Source organism: Ornithorhynchus anatinus, chromosome 11, assembly GCF_004115215.2.
Source record: "Ornithorhynchus anatinus isolate Pmale09 chromosome 11, mOrnAna1.pri.v4, whole genome shotgun sequence".
NCBI classification, from domain to species: domain Eukaryota; kingdom Metazoa; phylum Chordata; class Mammalia; order Monotremata; family Ornithorhynchidae; genus Ornithorhynchus; species Ornithorhynchus anatinus.
In genome coordinates this window covers 15679802-15696358 of record NC_041738.1, presented here as the reverse complement: position 1 = coordinate 15696358, position 16557 = coordinate 15679802, and the positions used below count along the sequence as shown (strand labels likewise).

Here is a 16557-nt window from a genome sequence, read left to right as displayed (position 1 = left end):
CCCCGCCCCACTTGCCCCCCAAAAACCACCCCCGTGCGTTTTGGCTTCAGGTTTATCGGAAGAGACGACGCGATAGGCAAATACCAGAGACAGAAACGAGGCCGGGGGAGGTGGGACCCTACCACCCCCCACCAGCCGCCTAGTGGATTTCAGGGGTGAAGAGGGCGTAGCCCTGGCGGCCCGGGGCCACGTACACCAGGGCCTCCACCTCGCCGCCTCCGCACGAGGGTCTCTGGAAATGGAGCTCCAGGACATCGCGTAGGGTGGACTCTTCCATCACGTCGGCCACGCCGCTCAGCAGGACCGTCCGAGGCGCCTGCAGATGGCCCAGCTGCCGGGCCCGAGGGGTGAGGGGAAGGGAGGGGGACGCAGGCAGGGCCAGAGACACACGGAGAGAGAGAGGGAGAGTCAGGGGGCCGGGCCCCGCGCGGCTGGACCGCCGCCACCCGGGCCTCCGACTCCGACCCTCACCTCCAGGTTGCTGACCTCCCCGCTCACGTGCGGGGTCACCGCCAGGGTCACCGTCCTCTTGCCCAGGGGCACTTGGAACCAGCCCACGCGATACAGACGGTCCACCACTGCGGGGGGGCGAGGGGTTAGGGGGAGGCCGGGCGGGGCCCTCCGTCCCGTGCCGCCCCGTCCCGCCCGTCACCTCCGTCCTCCGCGAAGTCCAGCACGGCGGCCCGGCCCCCGAGCAGCAGCTCCCGGGCCGTCACTTCCCCGCCGCCGCGTGACGCTTTGCAGAAGAAAAGTTCCAGCTTGTCCAGCAACTGGTCCGCGCTCAGTCCCAGCCCCGGGGGCATTCCGCTGACCAGCGCCCTGCGGCCGCACGGCCGTCCGGACAGCTGGAGGGGCCGGGGGGGGGGGGGGGATGCGGGGAAGGGTCACCGCCGCCGCCGCCGCCCCCGGCCCACCCCCCGGCCGTCACCCGCCGCCCCCCTCCCCCCCCTCCAAACCTGGAAGGCGAGCGGGGCGGGCAGGTGCAGGGCCCGAGCTCCGAGACGCAGACGACAGTCCTCCACCTGGACCTCGTGTTGGGGCTGCCGCACCAGCTGCCCGCGCCACTGCGGGGGCCGAGGGGGCACGGCCCGGGGGGCGTCAGCTCGGCCCCCGCCGCCCCCCGGGCCCCGCCCCGGTCCCGACCCCGGCCCCCCTCACCCTCCGCGTCCTCGAAGGTGACGAGGGCCGAGCCCCCGCGCAGGGGCAGCCGGAGGCGCAGGTGGGGCGGGCCGGGCCCGGGGGCCGGTCGGGCCGGCAGCACCAGCGCCAGCCGCGGCAGGGGCCCGGGGCCCCGGGGGCCGGTCCCGCTCCGGAGGGCCGCCCGCAGCCCGGCGACCCGCTCCTCCGCCGCCGCCTTCGCCCTCCGCGTGGCCGCGCTGGCCGCCTCCAGGACCCGGCAGGCCTCCTGCGGGAGAGGGGGCGGGGGTCAGGGCTCGGGGGGCGGGGGGCGGCGGAGGTGTGGGGAGGGGGCGGCCCGCACCTGGCATTTGCGGATGTCCCGGCGGAGGCGGGAGGCCGCCCGGGCCTCCGCGGCCCGGGCGAGGCTCAGCGGCATCGAAGCCTGGGCGAGAGGGAAAGGACGGAGGTGGAAGAGGAGCGGGGGGACGGGCGGCTCCATCCCCGCCGGCCCCCGGCCCCTCTCACCTCCCGGTGCTCGGGGTCGGCCGCGCCGCCCCCCGAGGGTCCCTCGCTCCCCGCCGCTTCCATTTTCGTTTCCCGCCCGCCCGTTCCGCCCCCGGCTCCGCCCCCCGGTGACCGCGGCGTCCGGAGGAAGACGGCGGCACTGTGCGGACCGCTGGGAGACCCCGCACGGCCCCGAGGACGACAGGGGAGACGGACGGACCCACTCGGGCGGTCACTCGGCGGTATTTACTGAGCGCTCACTCTGCGCGGACCGCTGGACCGAGCGCTGGAAACAAAACAGGGTACCGTTGGGGGAACAAAATCACCGACAGGAGAAAAAAGATAATAGAAAAGCGGATGGGTGAGTCAGGAAGTGCTCGAACGGCGGGTGGAGCACTCCAGGAGCCTGTGAGGCTGAGGGTAGTTGGAAAGATGGGCCGAGGTAATTATTATTTCCCCTCTCCCTAATCTCTTCTGATGTCTGCCCACCCCTATGAATTGCAAATTCCTTGTGGGCCGGGATCGCATCCCCCAACTTTTTTGAATTGGACTTCTCCCGAGCGCTTAGCGCCGTGCTGGGCACCCACAGCGAGTGCTTGTTAAATATCGATTAATCGGGGAAAGCGTTCTGTGAGAGGCAGGATCACCGGAGACTTCGTAGGTGGGGAGAGGTGCGGTCTGGCGACTGGGAAGGGGGAACTCCAAGCAGGAGGAAGGGCACGAGTAAGGGGTTGGAGGTGGGAGAGATGAGAGGGAGGCATGCTAAGTGAACTTGAGAGGGATGAAGATTGCATAAGAACACAGGGGGAGAAATGGGTTGGAGAGAGCCGGGTGTGTGGCCGAAAACCAAGTCAGGAGTTTCTGCTTGATTTAGAGGGCGATGGGCAACCACCGGAGGTTGGGGAGGAGTGGGAGACCTGGGCAGAATGACGTCCCATCTGGGCAGCGGCCTCAAGTATAGCCTGGAGAGGGGACAGGTTTCAGGCAGGGAGACCAGTTGAAGAAGGTCGATTCGATGGTCAACCTCTGAAATGACCAGAGCTTGGGGCAGGGACGTTGATGATGTTGATTGAAGGTATTTGATAAACGCTTACTAGGTGCCACGCACTGTTCTAAGCGCTGGGGTAGATACAGGGTGATCAGGTTGTCCCACGTGGGGCTCAGTCTTAATCCCCATTGTACAGATGAGGTGACTTGAGGCCCAGAGAAGCCAAGTGACTTGCCCAAGGTCACGCAGCAGGCAAACAGCAGAGCCGGGCTTAGAACCCACAACCTCTGACTCCCAAGCCTGTGCTCTTTCCACTAAGCCAGGCTGTTTCTGCCGTGAAAGTTGTGTTCCAGATTGGGAGTGGGGGGGCGGTAAATCCGGAGGGATTTAGAATCAGCCCGTTATATTTTTTGAGCAGTTTACAGTGTGAAGAACACTGTATTGAGCACTTGGGGAGTACGAAAGAGTAGCCGGGCACGCTCCCTACCCAAGGAACTTACAGTCTGCCAGTGGAGACACTCATTAAAATAAATTATCCATGGGGGAAGGTGAGAGCTGGAAGATAGTAAGGCGTCGAGGATGACGTCAAGGGTCGGGAGACCTGGATCAAGGAGGGTGATATCACTGACACACGGAATTTGGGGAGGGAGGTGAGGGGTTCAGTTCCGGTGCTGTTGAGGTTGAGGTGCCGGTGGAGGTGGAGTGTGAGAGCTGAGTGACCGGGAGGCGTTGACGGGGACGCCAAGATTGTGGCATTCGGGCCGAGGCAAGGGTGGGGTGGGTGGGTGATGGTGGATTGCAAAGGGAAAGCTACACTGGTCCATCTTCCCCATGACACCCCGACTTCAGCGACCCAAGGCCCACCACCCACTGCGCATCGACCCTCCCGGGTGGTGAGAGACAGCTGCCCCTTCAAGATCCCTGCCCACACCCTGTCCCGGGGCAGCTTTGGAGCACTTATGTACAGGCATTAATATAAATCAAATGACAGCTATCTACGTAAGTTCTGCGGGGATGGGAGGTGGGGAGTGAATACAAGGGAGCAAGTCAGAGTGATTCAGAAGGAAGTGGAAGAAAAGACTTAGTCAGGGAAGGCCTCCTGGAGAAAATGTGCCTTCAATAAGGCTTTGAAAAGGGGAAGAATAATTGTCTATTGGATATGAAGAGGAAGGGCGTTCCAGGCCAGAGGCAGGACGTGGGCGAGAGGCCGGCAGCGAGATAGATGAGATCGAGGTATAGTGAGTAGGTTGGCATTAAAGGAGAGAAATGTGTGGGCACAGTTGTAGGAGAGCTGCGAGGTGAGATAAGGAGGGGGCAAGGTGATTGAGTGCTTTAAAAGCAGGTGGAAAGGAGTTTATGTTTGGTGCAGAAGTGGATGGGCAACCACTGGAATGGGGAAACGTGGGCTGAGCGTTTCTGTAGAAAAATGATCCAGGCAGCAGGGTGAAGTATGGACTGGAGTGGGCAAAGAAGGGAGGCAGCAAGGTCAGCAAAGATGCTGATAATCAAGGAGGTTTAGTGTCAGTGCTTGGATTGTGTTAGCAGTTTGGATGGAGAGGAAAGGGTGGGTTTTAGTGAGACAGGGAGGATGGTGGTGCTGTCTTCACTGATGAGAAGGTCAAGGGGAGGACAAGGTCTGGGTGGGAAGGTAGGAGTTCTATTTTGGACATGTTAAGTTTGAGGTGTCAGCTCAAGTAGAGATGGCCTAAAAAGGCAGGAGCAAACACGAGACGGCAGAGAAGGAGAGAGATCGGGGCTGGAGTTGGAGATAATCACCTGGCTAGAGGTGGTAGTTGAGGCCTTAGGAGCCAATGAGTCCTCTAAGGGAGTGGGGGTAGATAGAGACTAGAGGGGCACCCACAGGTCATCCATTCAATCGTATTTATGGATCAACCAATTGATATTTAACATGCGTTGACTGTACTCAGCGTTATTCTAAGTGCTTAGGAAAGCACGATACAATAGTTTGCTAAAAAAAAATCTACCAGCACTTAATATAGTGCTTGATGCATACTAAACACTTTTAAATACAGCAGTGATTATTTGGGGGCCACCACACAACCTGAATTGGGAGCTAGATCCCCACACATTTTACAAGCCAGTTTATCCTCCTGTTCCACCCAGCTCAGCCCCCACACTTGGGCTGGGAGGCCCCACCGGATTCCTGAATCACTGAGCCGTCCTCTGCCTCAGGCCACTATCACCCAGTACATCCCTCCCACTCACTCCAGGGCAGCTTGTTGCTGCCTCCAGGGACCGAGGTTTGTCTTCCCTGTGACCCTTAACCCTTTCAGATTAGCCCTTTTCCTCCCCCCAAGAGGCTCCCCCCACTTGACGGGCTTCTAAGCTGAGGGTGAAGGAACCTGGTCATTTTCATTGACTTTTCACTTCACTGACACTCTTGTCTCCTGGTTCTTCTCCTCTCCCTGACTGCTCATTCTCAGTCTCTTTCACAGGCTTCTCCTCTGCCTCCCACCCCTTAACTGTAGGCGTCCCTCAAGGTTCAGTTCTGGGTCCCCTTCTTCTCTCCCATCTACACCCACTCCCCTAGAGAACTTATTTGCCCCCATGGCTTCCACTACCATCTCTATGCAGATGATATCCAACTCTACATCTCCAGCCCTGATAATAAAATGTTTTTTGTTAAGCACTTACTATATGCCAAGCACTGTTCTAAGTGCTGGGGTAGATACAAGGAAATCCCTCTGACCATAACCTTCTCACCTGCCTCATCTCTCACTCCCTCCCCCTGCAAACCTTCACTACTGCCCCACAGAGACCTCCGCTCTCTTGATCCCATCCATCTTTCCAAAAGCATCTCTCCTCACCTTGCCACCCTGTCCTCACTTCCCACTCTCGATGATCAGGTTTCCGCTCTCAATTCCACCCTCTCTACTCATCTCAACTCTCTCGCCCCCCTTTCCCTCCGCCGCTCTCACTCCACTAACCCACAGCCCCGGATCACCTCCTCTTTCCGCCTCCTACGCTCCTATGCTCGAGCTGCTGAGCGCTGCTGGCCAACGTCCAAGCACCAAGCCGACCTCACACACTTCAAATTTATCCTTTCCTGCCTTAACTCTGCCCTCTCCTCCGCCAGGCAAAACTTCTTCTCCTGCCTCATCAACACCCATGCCCGTCACCCCCGCCAATTGTTCCGGACCTTTAACTCTCTCCTTAGGCCCCCTGTTCCTCCCCCTCCCCCATCTCTCACCCCCAGTGATCTGGCCACCTATTTCATCACAAAAATCAACACTATCAGGTCTGAGCTCCCCAAAGTCACCCCTCCGCCTCTCCCCTCCCCCCCACCAACCCTCTCCCCTACTTTCCCATCCTTCCCTGCAGTATCCTCAGAGATCTCCTCCCTCCTCGCAAGTGCCACCCCCACCACCTGCGCCTCAGACCCCATTCCCTCTCACCTTATTAAAACCATCGCCCCTGCCCTCCTCCCTTCCTTAACTTCTATTTTTAACCACTCAATCTCCAATGGCTCCTTCCCCGCTGCCTTCAAACATGCCCACGTGTCCCCCATCCTAAAAAAACCCGCTCTTGACCCCACTTCCCCCTCCAGTTATCGCCCTATCTCCCTACTACCCTTCCTTTCCAAAATCCTAGAACGAGTCATCTACAATCGCTGCTTAGAATTCCTTATCTCCCATTCTCTCCTGGACCCCCTCCAATCTGGCTTCCGTCCCCTCCACTCTACCGAGACTGCTGTCTCTAAGGTCACCCGTGACCTCCTTCTTGCCAAATCCAATGGCTCCTACTCCATTCTGATCCTCCTTGACCTCTCTGCTGCCTTTTGACACTGTCGACCATCCCCTCCTCCTCCACACCTTATCTCACCTTGGCTTCACTGACTCCATCCTCTCCTGGTTCTCATCTCTCTGGCCGGTGGTCATTCTCGGTCTCCTTTGCTGGCACCTCCTCCCCCTCCCATCCTTTAACCGTTGGAGTTCCTCAAGGGTCAGTTCTTGGCCCTCTTCTGTTCTCCTTTTACACTCACTCCCTCGGTGAACTCATTCGCTCTCACGGCTTTGACTACCATCTCTACGCAGATGACACGCAGATCTACATCTCCGCCCCATCCTCTCCCCCTCCCTTCAGGCTCGCATCTCCTCCTGCCTCCAGGACATCTCCACCTGGATGTCGGCCTGCCACCTAAAACTCAACATGATCAAGACTGAGCTCCTCATCTTCCCTCCCAAGCCCGGTCCTCTCCCAGACTTCCCTAATAATAATGTTGGTATTTGTTAAGCGCTTACTATGTACAGAGCACTGTTCTAAGCGCTGGGGTAGATACAGGGTAATCAGGTTGTCCCACGTGAGGCTCACAGTCTTAATCCCCATTTTACAGATGAGGGAACTGAGGCACAGAGAAGTTAAGTGACTTGCCCACAGTCACACAGCTGACAAGTGGCAGAGCTGGGATATCACCGTGGATGGCACGACCATCCTTCCTGTCTCTCGGGCCCGCAATCTCGGTGTCATCCTTGACGCGTCTCTTGTTCACCCCACACATCCTATCCGTTACCAAGACCTGCCGGTTTCACCTTTACAATATCACCAAGATCCGCCCTTTCCTCTCCACCCAAACGGCTACCTTACTGCTACGGGCTCTCGTTATATCCCGGCTAGACTACTGTGTCAGCCTTCTCTCTGATCTCCCTTCCTCCTCTCTCGCCCCGCTCCAGTCTATTCTTCACTCTGCTGCCCGGCTCATCTTCCTGCAGAAACGATCTGGGCATGTCACTCCCCTTCTTAAACACCTCCAGTGGTTGCCTATCGACCTCCGCTCCAAACAAAAACTCCTCACTCTAGGCTTCAAGGCTCTACATCACCTTGCCCCTTCCTACCACTCCTCCCTTCTCTCTTTCTACCGCCCACCCCGCACGCTCCGCTCCTCTGCCGCCCACCTCCTCGCCGTCCCTCGGTCTCGCCTATCCCGCCGTCGACCCCTGGGTCACGTCCTCCCGCGGTCCTGGAACGCCCTCCCTCCTCACCTCCACCAAACTGATTCTCTTCCCCTCTTCAAAACCTACTTAAAACTCACCTCCTCCAAGAGGCCTTCCCAGACTGAGCTCCCCTTCTCCCTCTACTCCCTCTACCACCCCTTCACCTCTCCGCAGCTTAACCCTCTTTTCCCATTTCCCTCTGCTCCTCCCCCTCTCCCTTGCCATCCCCTCAGCACTGTACTTGTCCGCTCAACTGTATATATTTTCATTACCCTATTTATTTTGTTAATAAAATGTACATCGCCTCGATTCTATTTAGTTGCCATTGTTTTTACGAGATGTTCTTCCCCTTGACTCTATTGCCATTGTTCTTGTCTGTCCGTCTCCCCCGATTAGACTCTAAGCCCGTCAAACGGCAGGGACTATCTGTTGCCGACTTGTTCATTCCAAGCGCTTAGTACAGTGCTCTGCACATAGTAAGTGCTCAATAAATACTATTGAATGAATGAAAGGTTGTCCCACGTGGGGCTCACAGTCTTAATCCCCATTTTTACAGATGAGGTAACTGAGGCACAGAGAAGAAGTGACTTTCCAAAGCCACACAGCTGATAAGTGGCAGATCCGGGATTAGAACCCACCACCTCTGACTCCTAAGCCCGTGCTCTTTCCACTGAGCCACGCCACTTCTCCTCGGCAGTCTTGCATTTCCTTCTGCCTGCAGGACAGCTCTACTTGGGTGTCCTGCCAACACCTCAAATTTAATGTTCAAATCAGAACTCCTTATCATCCCACCCAAACCGTCCACTCCGATTTTCCCATCGCCATAGACAGTCTCACAAACCCATAACCATGGTGTTATGAATTCATCTTTCAACCCTAATATTTAACCTCCTAAATTCTGTCAGTTCTACCTTCACATCACTGAAATCCAGCCTTTCGTCTCCAAACTACCACATTAATCCAAGCACTTATCCTTGCTTAGTGCATCAGCCTTCTTGCTGACCGCCCCCCACCTTCTGTCTCCCCACTACCAAAAACTTTCAGTCCACGTTTGCCCATTCCTCAAGAATCTCTAGTGATTGCCCATTCACCTCCGCATCCAACAGAAATGCCTTCATTAGCTAGCTCTCTCCTGCCATGTCTCCTACAACCCTGTCCGGCCAACAAATTTCACTCCTCTAATGCAAAATCTACTCACCTCTATCTCATCTACCTCACTGCCCACCTGTAAACTCGCTGACAAGGAACTCTTTCGTCTTGTACACTCCCAAGCACTTAGTACAGTGCTCTGCACACAGTAAGCACTCAAACACGATTTCACCTGTCCTTTCCCTCCAGCACTTTAGCAGTGCTCTGCACACAGTGCCTAATACAGACCTTTACTTTTACTATTGTTTACGTCTAGGTCAGGGGATAGGGTAGGAATCACCGTCTGTTCCCCCATTTATTGTGGCAGGAAGCTCCCTGCCTTGTTCCTGCTGATTTGAGTCCTAAGGCCTGGGATCATCAGTTCTCTTCTCCCCCCAGTCTCCAACTAACACTGTTCATTCTCCCAGTTACTTTGTTTCTTATCGACTAAACACTCGGTAAGCAGTTCATACCACCCACTGACTTTCCCTTCCTCCTGCCTGGAACTCCCTCAAATTCACCAGACTACAGCTCTCCCCATCTTTCAAAACACACCCATGAAATTCCACCCCAACAGTGGGAGCCTCTCCCCAGCGTCCTTCTCCACGGACACTTTTCCCAACACCCACCAAGGCACAAAATGCGCTCACAGCCACTGGGAGCCATTTTTCCAGGTCAGTAAGAGTTGTGGTGCTATTTACTTAATGCCCACTGGCTGCTGCACCGTAGAATCACAGGCTGTTTCCTGTCCACGAGCCTAAATGTGGGGGAAATGCATGAAATAATTAACAGTGGGAAGATCATTTTTGAAAATTCATATACACACATACTGAGGCAAGGGAGAAATACATAAAGCGCTGTGAGTGGCTCCGAGGTGGATATGACTCAGGATGTTGAAAAGTACATAGAGGGGGCACCCCAATCAGGTGGTGAACATGAGAGGAGTAAAAGAGAGCTAATAACGGGGGGGGGGGGGCAGAGCACTCTGCTGAGCGCTCAACTGGCCTGAAACAAACCAAACCACCACCTCGGCATGCTCTTTTTACCTTCTGTATGTTATATTGTCAAGAGTTAGTCCCCGTGGGCAGAGAGGGAGGCTCATGCTTCAGCTGCATCTCCCAAACACTATACTGCCTTGCGTAAATGCTGACGATCCCCACCCCCTGCAGCAGGCCGTCACCAACACGCCCCTCCCACGGAGACAGAGACGCGGGCCGTGGGGTGTAACGAGTTTATTGTGGACATGGAGGGCCTAGAATCGCAGCTTCTGGAAAAACCACTTGTTCTTGCCGGTCTTGTACCTGTGTTGGGGAGAGGGGAGATAAAGAGAGAAACAGGAACCTGAGCATCCAAGCAGTCACCTCATACCCAATCTGACGCCTGAGTCCAGCCCTTGTGTGCCCTGCACAGGGCTTATCGGGCTCTCCCATCAAACTGGCAGCCTCGAGGCCCAGCCCCTTCCTCTCCTGGAGCCCAGGGAGGGTGCTATTCATTTTCGAGAGCTGCATGCAGAACACTGCACCAAGCGTTTGGGAGAGTACAATATAACAATAGACACATTTCCTGCCCACAATGAGCTTACGGTCTAGCAGAGGAGACAGGCATTAATATAGAAAAATTAGATATGTACACAAGTGCTTGGGGTTGGGGTGGTTAATGAATGGCATCTGAGCACCTCTGTGCAAGCAGAGCTTCTTTGCTGGAAAGCACCAGCAAGTAAGTAGACAATCCCTGCTGTCAAGAAATTTACCATCTAGCAGGGGAGACAGGGACTGGGTCCAAACTGATTCCTTTTTTTTTCCCTAATTATATCTGTTACCTTCTCACTGTGCCTCAATCTCGCCTGTCTTGCCGCTGACCCCTGGCCAAAGTCCTACCTCTAGCCTGGATTGCCCTCCCTCCTCACATCTGCCAGACAATTAACTCCTCCCACTTCAAAGTCTTACTGAAAGCACATCTCCAAGAGGTCTTTCCAAGCTAAGCCCCACTTTTTCTCATCTTCCATTCCGTTCTACGTCACCCTGACTTCCTCCCTTTGCTCTTCCCTCTCCCTGCCCCACAGGACTTATGCATATATGCAATTTTATTTATAATGATGTCTATTTATCTCTATTGGATGTTTGTCACTCCCCCTCAGACTGTGAACTCATTGTAGGCAGGGACTGTCATTCCTTATTGCTCCACTGTACTTTGAAAGTTAAGCACTTACTATGTACCAAATACTATAATAAGTCCCTGTCCAACATTTAGTTCAGTCTCAAGCCCATTTTACAGATGAGGTAGCAGGCACACTGAAATTAAGTGACATGCCCAAGGTCACACAGCAGACCTGGGACTGGAACCCAGATCCTCTATCCCAGGCCCATGCTCTTTCCATTCGGCCACACTGCTTCTCTCCCGTATTTACCCCCGTGCTCAGAACAGTCCTTGACATACAGTAAGCAAAGAGATGCCATAATAGTAGTAATTTACAAGAGGAGGCTAAGAGAAAGCAGAGTTAGGGCCATAGGTGTGTTCTGCCTTCCCAAGATGGCAGCAACTCCCCTCACGGTCCCACAGGGGAAGAGGCGATCAATCCATTTATTGAGTGCAGTGTGCAGACACGTTCTCTATCCATGACGAGTTACATTCCAGAGATGGATTCCAATCCCACCCCGAGAACACAGGAAGGCATCCGCCTCACCTCTCCTCAAATTTGACTTTGGCCTCCCTGCGTGCCTTGCGCTTCAGTGCGGGATCCCGGAAGACATCCTTGTTGACCACGGTCTTGTCCAGGGGAATGTCCACGGAGTATCTGTTGGCGGGAGAGGGGAAGCTCACCAGGAGAAGGAGGTGGATGGGGGGGGGCACGCTCACAAATGTGTTGTAGATGGAGAAGACTGGGGCTTGCCAGAGGGTCCCAGGCAATACCCCCCAGCCCACGTCACCTCCCTCTCTCTCTATGTTGGACCGGCAGCCACAACGCACCTGGTGGGCATGAGGTGGTTGTAGTTGTACACCTTGACGAAAGACTTCATCTTCGAACGCTTTGCAACCTTCTTCTTGCCCATGGTGGCCGTCACCTTGCGGGGGTAGCGGTCAATGCCGGCCACGAGAGCGTGGCTGTAGGGCCGGTCCGAGGTGCCATCGTCGATATTCTGCAAGTGGAGCCGGGCAGGTAAGGGAGTGGTCCCCACAGCTGCTCCCCCTTCATCCCTGGCATCACCTCGGGGCGACAGAGGGCCCCGAGCTGTTTCCAGCTCAGGGCCGCCCATGACAAGCTCACGGCCAGGAGACAATTCTTGGGAGCTCTCGCCCCGGTCCCTCCCCCTTTCAAAGCCTTATTGGTGGCACACCTCTTCCAGGAGGTCTTCCCTGACTACCCCCCAAGCCTTCCTCTTCTCTCGCTCCCTTCCGAGTCGCCCTGACTTGCTCCCTCTGTTCTTCGCCCCCTTGCAGCCCCTCAGCACTTATGTCCACACCTGTAATTTACTTTTTAATATTACCACCTGTCCCTGTCCCACCCCGACTGTAAGCTCCTTGTGGGCAGCGAATGTTTATTGTTGTACTGTACTCCCCCAAGCGCTTACTATAGTGCTCTGCACACAGTAAGCGCTCAATAAATACAATCGAATGACTTGTCTCACTCCCTGCCTTGCTATGAGACTTTACCGTGAAAGGGCCTACCATATTGCTGTTTTAGTTAGCAATTCATGTTGACATCTGTCTCCCCCTTTAGATTGTAAGCTCGTGATGGCCAGGGAATGTGTGTTTACCGTTATACTGTACTCTCCCAAGTGCTCGGTACAGTGCTCTGCACACATCAAGTGCCCGATAAATGAATGGGTCAGCTCTGCACGTTCCTGGTCACTCTCCACTGCAATCGAGTGAATTGCCTTCCTTCCCCCATGACCCCTAGCACGCTCTGTGTGCCAACCAAGCTTCCGTACCCCCGGGAAGACTCCCCATCCCGTACTGCTTCCCCCCACCCCAAGAGGAAAGGGAAACCCACCGACGGTATGAGGCCTCCACAAAACCTCCTTAAGGCTACCAGCCTGCAGTTGCCCTCACTGTGACAACGGGGAATGATAATAATGATACTGGCATTTGTTAAGCGCTTCCTATGTGCAGAGCACTGTTCTGAGCGCTGGGGTAGATACAGGGTCATCAGGTTGTCCCACATGAAGCTCACAGTTAATCCCCATTTTCTAGATGAGGTCACTGAGGCCCAGAGAAGTGAAGTGACTTGCCCCCGGTCACAGGGCCGGGATTCGAACCCATGACCTCTTTCCACTGAGCCACGCTGCCCCTGAGAAGCTGTGGAGTCCCAATCACGAGGAGCCTGGAATTCTGCTCCTCCAGCCACAGCGTCCTAGTGACTTTGTGGGGGAAATGCGGGTGGATTCAAGAGTCATCTTTCATGCTGTTGGCTTCAAGGGCCTGGGCCCGACTTCCACGGGCGCGATCCTCCCCCGTTTTTCGGGTTATCGCTCCGCCCAGAGTGAGCGGCACGGGCCCCCCGCTCCGGGCCCGGCCCCCCCGCTCCTACCTTCACGATGACGGCCTTCCTTCCCGAGTAGCGCCCGGCCAGGACCAGCACCACTTTCCCGGGTTTCATGAACTTGCCCATGTCTGCGGGGGAGAGAGGGGGGTGACGGGGCTGCGGGGGGAGGCGGCGGGAGGCCCCATCCCACGGCCCCGCCCGGCCCTCGGCCCGCAGCCGACCCCGGAGGGCTCGGGGGACTCGGAGGCGCCGGGCCCTCCCGCCCCCGGCGGCCCGGGGAGGCCGATGGCGGCGGATGAAATGGCGGCCGGGAACCCGCACTCACCTGACGCGACGGCGGAGCCTCCTCCGGCGGCCGAAAGGAAGGAGAGAGGGGAAGCCCCGCCCGCGATGACGTCACTACCGGCCCCGCGCGCACGCGCGCGGCCGCCGGGAACAGCGCCCCCGCCGTCCAACTCTATAATAATCATCACGTTGGGATTTGTTAAGCGCTTACTCTGTGCAGAGCACTGTTCTAAGCGCTGGAGTAGGTACAGGCTCATCAGGTTGTCCCCCGTGAGGCTCACAGCCTTCATCCCCATTTGACAGATGAGGGAACTGGGGCACAGAGAAGTGACTTGCCCACAGCCACACAACTGACAAGTGGCAGGGCTGGGATTCGAACCCATGACCTCTGACTCCCAAGCCCGGGTTCTTTCCACTGAGCCATGCTGCTTCTCTAACTCTATGAGCTCTATGAGCAGCCCGCGGCCGTGCCAGGGCCCCCTGAGGCCTCCCCCCTCCCCCCGCAGCTCATCCATCAATTAATCACTCAATCGATAGGATCTATTGAGTGCCGACTTACGGAGAAGACGATCCCTCCGCTCTTGGGAGAGGACACCCCACTGCGAGCCCGTCATTGGGCAGGGATTGTCCCTCTCTGTGGACGTTTTGTCCATCCCAAGTGCTCACTACAGGGCTCGGCCCCTAGTAAGCGCTCAATAAATACTAGTGAATTCATTTATGCATTCCTTTGTATTTATTGAGCGCTTACTAATAATAATAATAATAATAATGTTGGTATTTGTTAAGCGCTTACTATGTGCCGAGCACTGTTCTAAGCGCTGGGGTAGACATAAGGGAATCAGGTTGTCCCACGTGGGGCTCACAGTCTTAATCCCCATTTTACAGATGAGGGAACGGAGGCACAGAGAAGTTAAGTGACTTGCCCACAGTCACACAGCCGACAAGTGGCAGAGCTGGGATTCAAACTCATGAGCCCTGACTCCAAAGCCCGTGCTCTTTCCACTGAGCCATGCTGCTTCTCTAACTCTATGAGCTCTATGAGCAGCCCGCGGCCGTGCCAGGGCCCCCTGAGGCCTCCCCCCCTCCCCCCGCAGCTCATCCATCAATCACTCAATCGATAGGATCTATTGAGTGCCGACTTACGGAGAAGACGATCCCTCCGCTCTTGGGAGAGGACACCCCACTGCGAGCCCGTCATTGGGCAGGGATTGTCCCTCTCTGTGGACGTTTTGTCCATCCCAAGTGCTCACTACAGGGCTCGGCCCCTAGTAAGCGCTCAATAAATACTAGTGAATTCATTTATGCATTCCTTTGTATTTATTGAGCGCTTACTATGTGCAGAGCACTGTACTAAGCGCTTGAGATGGACAATTTGGCAACAGATAGCGACAATCCCTGCCCAGTGACGGCTCACAATCTAATCGGGGGAGACACACAGCAGAGAGAAACGGAACAAAACAAAAACAAGACATCATCAAGATAAATCGAATCAAGGAGATATACACCTCATTAGCAAAGTAAATAGGGTAATAAATAATATATACAAATGAGTAGTGCTGAGGGAAGGGGGAAGAGCAGAGGGAAAGGCACATTGTAAGCGCTCACTAAATGCTAGTGAATGAATCCCCAGGCTCGGTCACCACATCCTGCGAGCCCAGGCCCGGGAGTAATAATAATACTTGGGGAATTTCTTAAGCCCCTTACTATGTGCTGGACACCATTCTAAGCTCTGGGGTAAGATACAAGATAATTAGGCCGGACACGGTCCCTGTCCCACTTGGAGCTCACCATCTTAATCCCCATTTTACAGCTGAGGGGACTGAGACACAGAGAAGTTAAGTGACTTGTCCAAGAAAACACAGCAAAGTGGCAGGGGGGGATTAGAACCCATGACCTTCAGTCATTTTTATTAAGCACCTACTGTGGGCAGACCTTCTGACTCCCAGGCCCGTGCTCTATCTGCTAGGCCAACTCAGAAGGATCTGGGTTCTAATCCTAACTCAGCCACTTGTCTGCGGTGTGACCTTGGGCAGATCACTTCACTGTTCTGTGCCTCAGCTCCCTCGTCTGCAAAATAGGGATTAAGACTGGGAGCCCCTCCACTCCCCTCCTTCAAAGCCCTAGTTAAGGCACAAAATAATAATAGGATGTTGTTTAAGTGCTTACTATGTGCCCAGCGCTGTGCTAAGCGCTGGGGTAGATACAAGGAAATCAGGTTGTCCCTCGGGCTCACAGTCTTAATCCCCATTTTACAGATGAGGTAACTGGGGCACAGAGAAATTAGTGGCTTGTCCTAGGTCACACAGCAGACAAGTGGTGGAGCTGGGATTGGAACCCACGTCCTCTGATTCCCAAGCCATACTGCTTCTCCCAAGAAGAGGCTTCCAAGAGGCCTCCCCTAAGCTCTCTTCCCTTTTCTTCAACTCCCTTCCGTGTTACCCTAAGTTGCACTCTTTATTCATTGCCCCATCCCAGCCCCAAAGTACTTCTGTATGTATCTGTAATTTATTTACTTATAGTAATGTCTGTCTCTGCCTCTAGACTGAAGGCTCACTGTGGGCAGGAAATGTGTCTGTTACATTGTACACTCCCAAGTGCTCAGTACAGTGGTCTGCACACTGTAAGTGGTCATTAAATACGATTGACTGATGGAGACCGGGTCCAACCAGATTTGCTCACATCTACCCCAGAGCCTAGAGCAGTGCTTGACACATAATAAGCACTTAATGAATAGTATTATTCATACTATTATTCTACTACTACTATTGTTACTACTATTATTCTACTACTACTATTATTCATACGGGGAAGCAGCGTGGCTCAGTGGAAAGAGCCTGGGCTTCGGAGTCAGAGGTCATGGGTTTGACTCCCAGCTCTGCCACTTGTCAGCTGTGTGACTGTGGGCAAGTCACTTAACTTCTTTGTGCCTCAGTTACCTCATCTGTAAAATGGGGATTAACTGTGAGCCTCACGTTGGACAATCTGATTACCCTCTATCTACCCCAGCGCTTAGAACAGTGCTCTGCACATAGTAAGCGCTTAACAAATACCAACATTATTATTATTCTCAAACTCCACCCCTTCCTCTCCATACGAAT

At 55.0% G+C, this 16557-nt stretch overlaps 2 protein-coding genes across 3 annotated transcripts; both read right to left on the bottom strand.

Annotated features, from left to right (window-relative positions):
- Positions 1-38: 38 nt before the first annotated feature.
- On the bottom strand, positions 39-1716 carry IFI35 (interferon induced protein 35). Of its 2 annotated transcripts, XM_039913652.1 has the most exons (7): positions 1645-1716; positions 1481-1561; positions 1159-1405; positions 957-1064; positions 653-845; positions 472-578; positions 39-331 (listed from the first exon to the last, which is right to left on the bottom strand). In XM_039913652.1, exons 1-7 carry the CDS (start codon positions 1705-1707, stop codon positions 150-152), a joined length of 981 nt encoding a protein of 326 aa, XP_039769586.1. In that variant the 5' UTR covers positions 1708-1716; the 3' UTR covers positions 39-149. The 2 variants fall into 2 exon arrangements, with proteins under 2 accessions (XP_039769586.1, XP_028930552.1); XM_029074719.2 differs by lacking the exon at positions 1159-1405.
- An 8192-nt stretch (positions 1717-9908) lies between these two features.
- On the bottom strand, positions 9909-13602 carry RPL27 (ribosomal protein L27). The gene is made up of 5 exons (XM_029074726.2): positions 13500-13602; positions 13220-13302; positions 11659-11828; positions 11375-11485; positions 9909-9992 (listed from the first exon to the last, which is right to left on the bottom strand). Exons 2-5 carry the CDS (start codon positions 13298-13300, stop codon positions 9944-9946), a joined length of 411 nt encoding a protein of 136 aa, XP_028930559.1. The 5' UTR covers positions 13301-13302; positions 13500-13602; the 3' UTR covers positions 9909-9943.
- Between the last annotated feature and the right edge of the window lie 2955 nt (positions 13603-16557).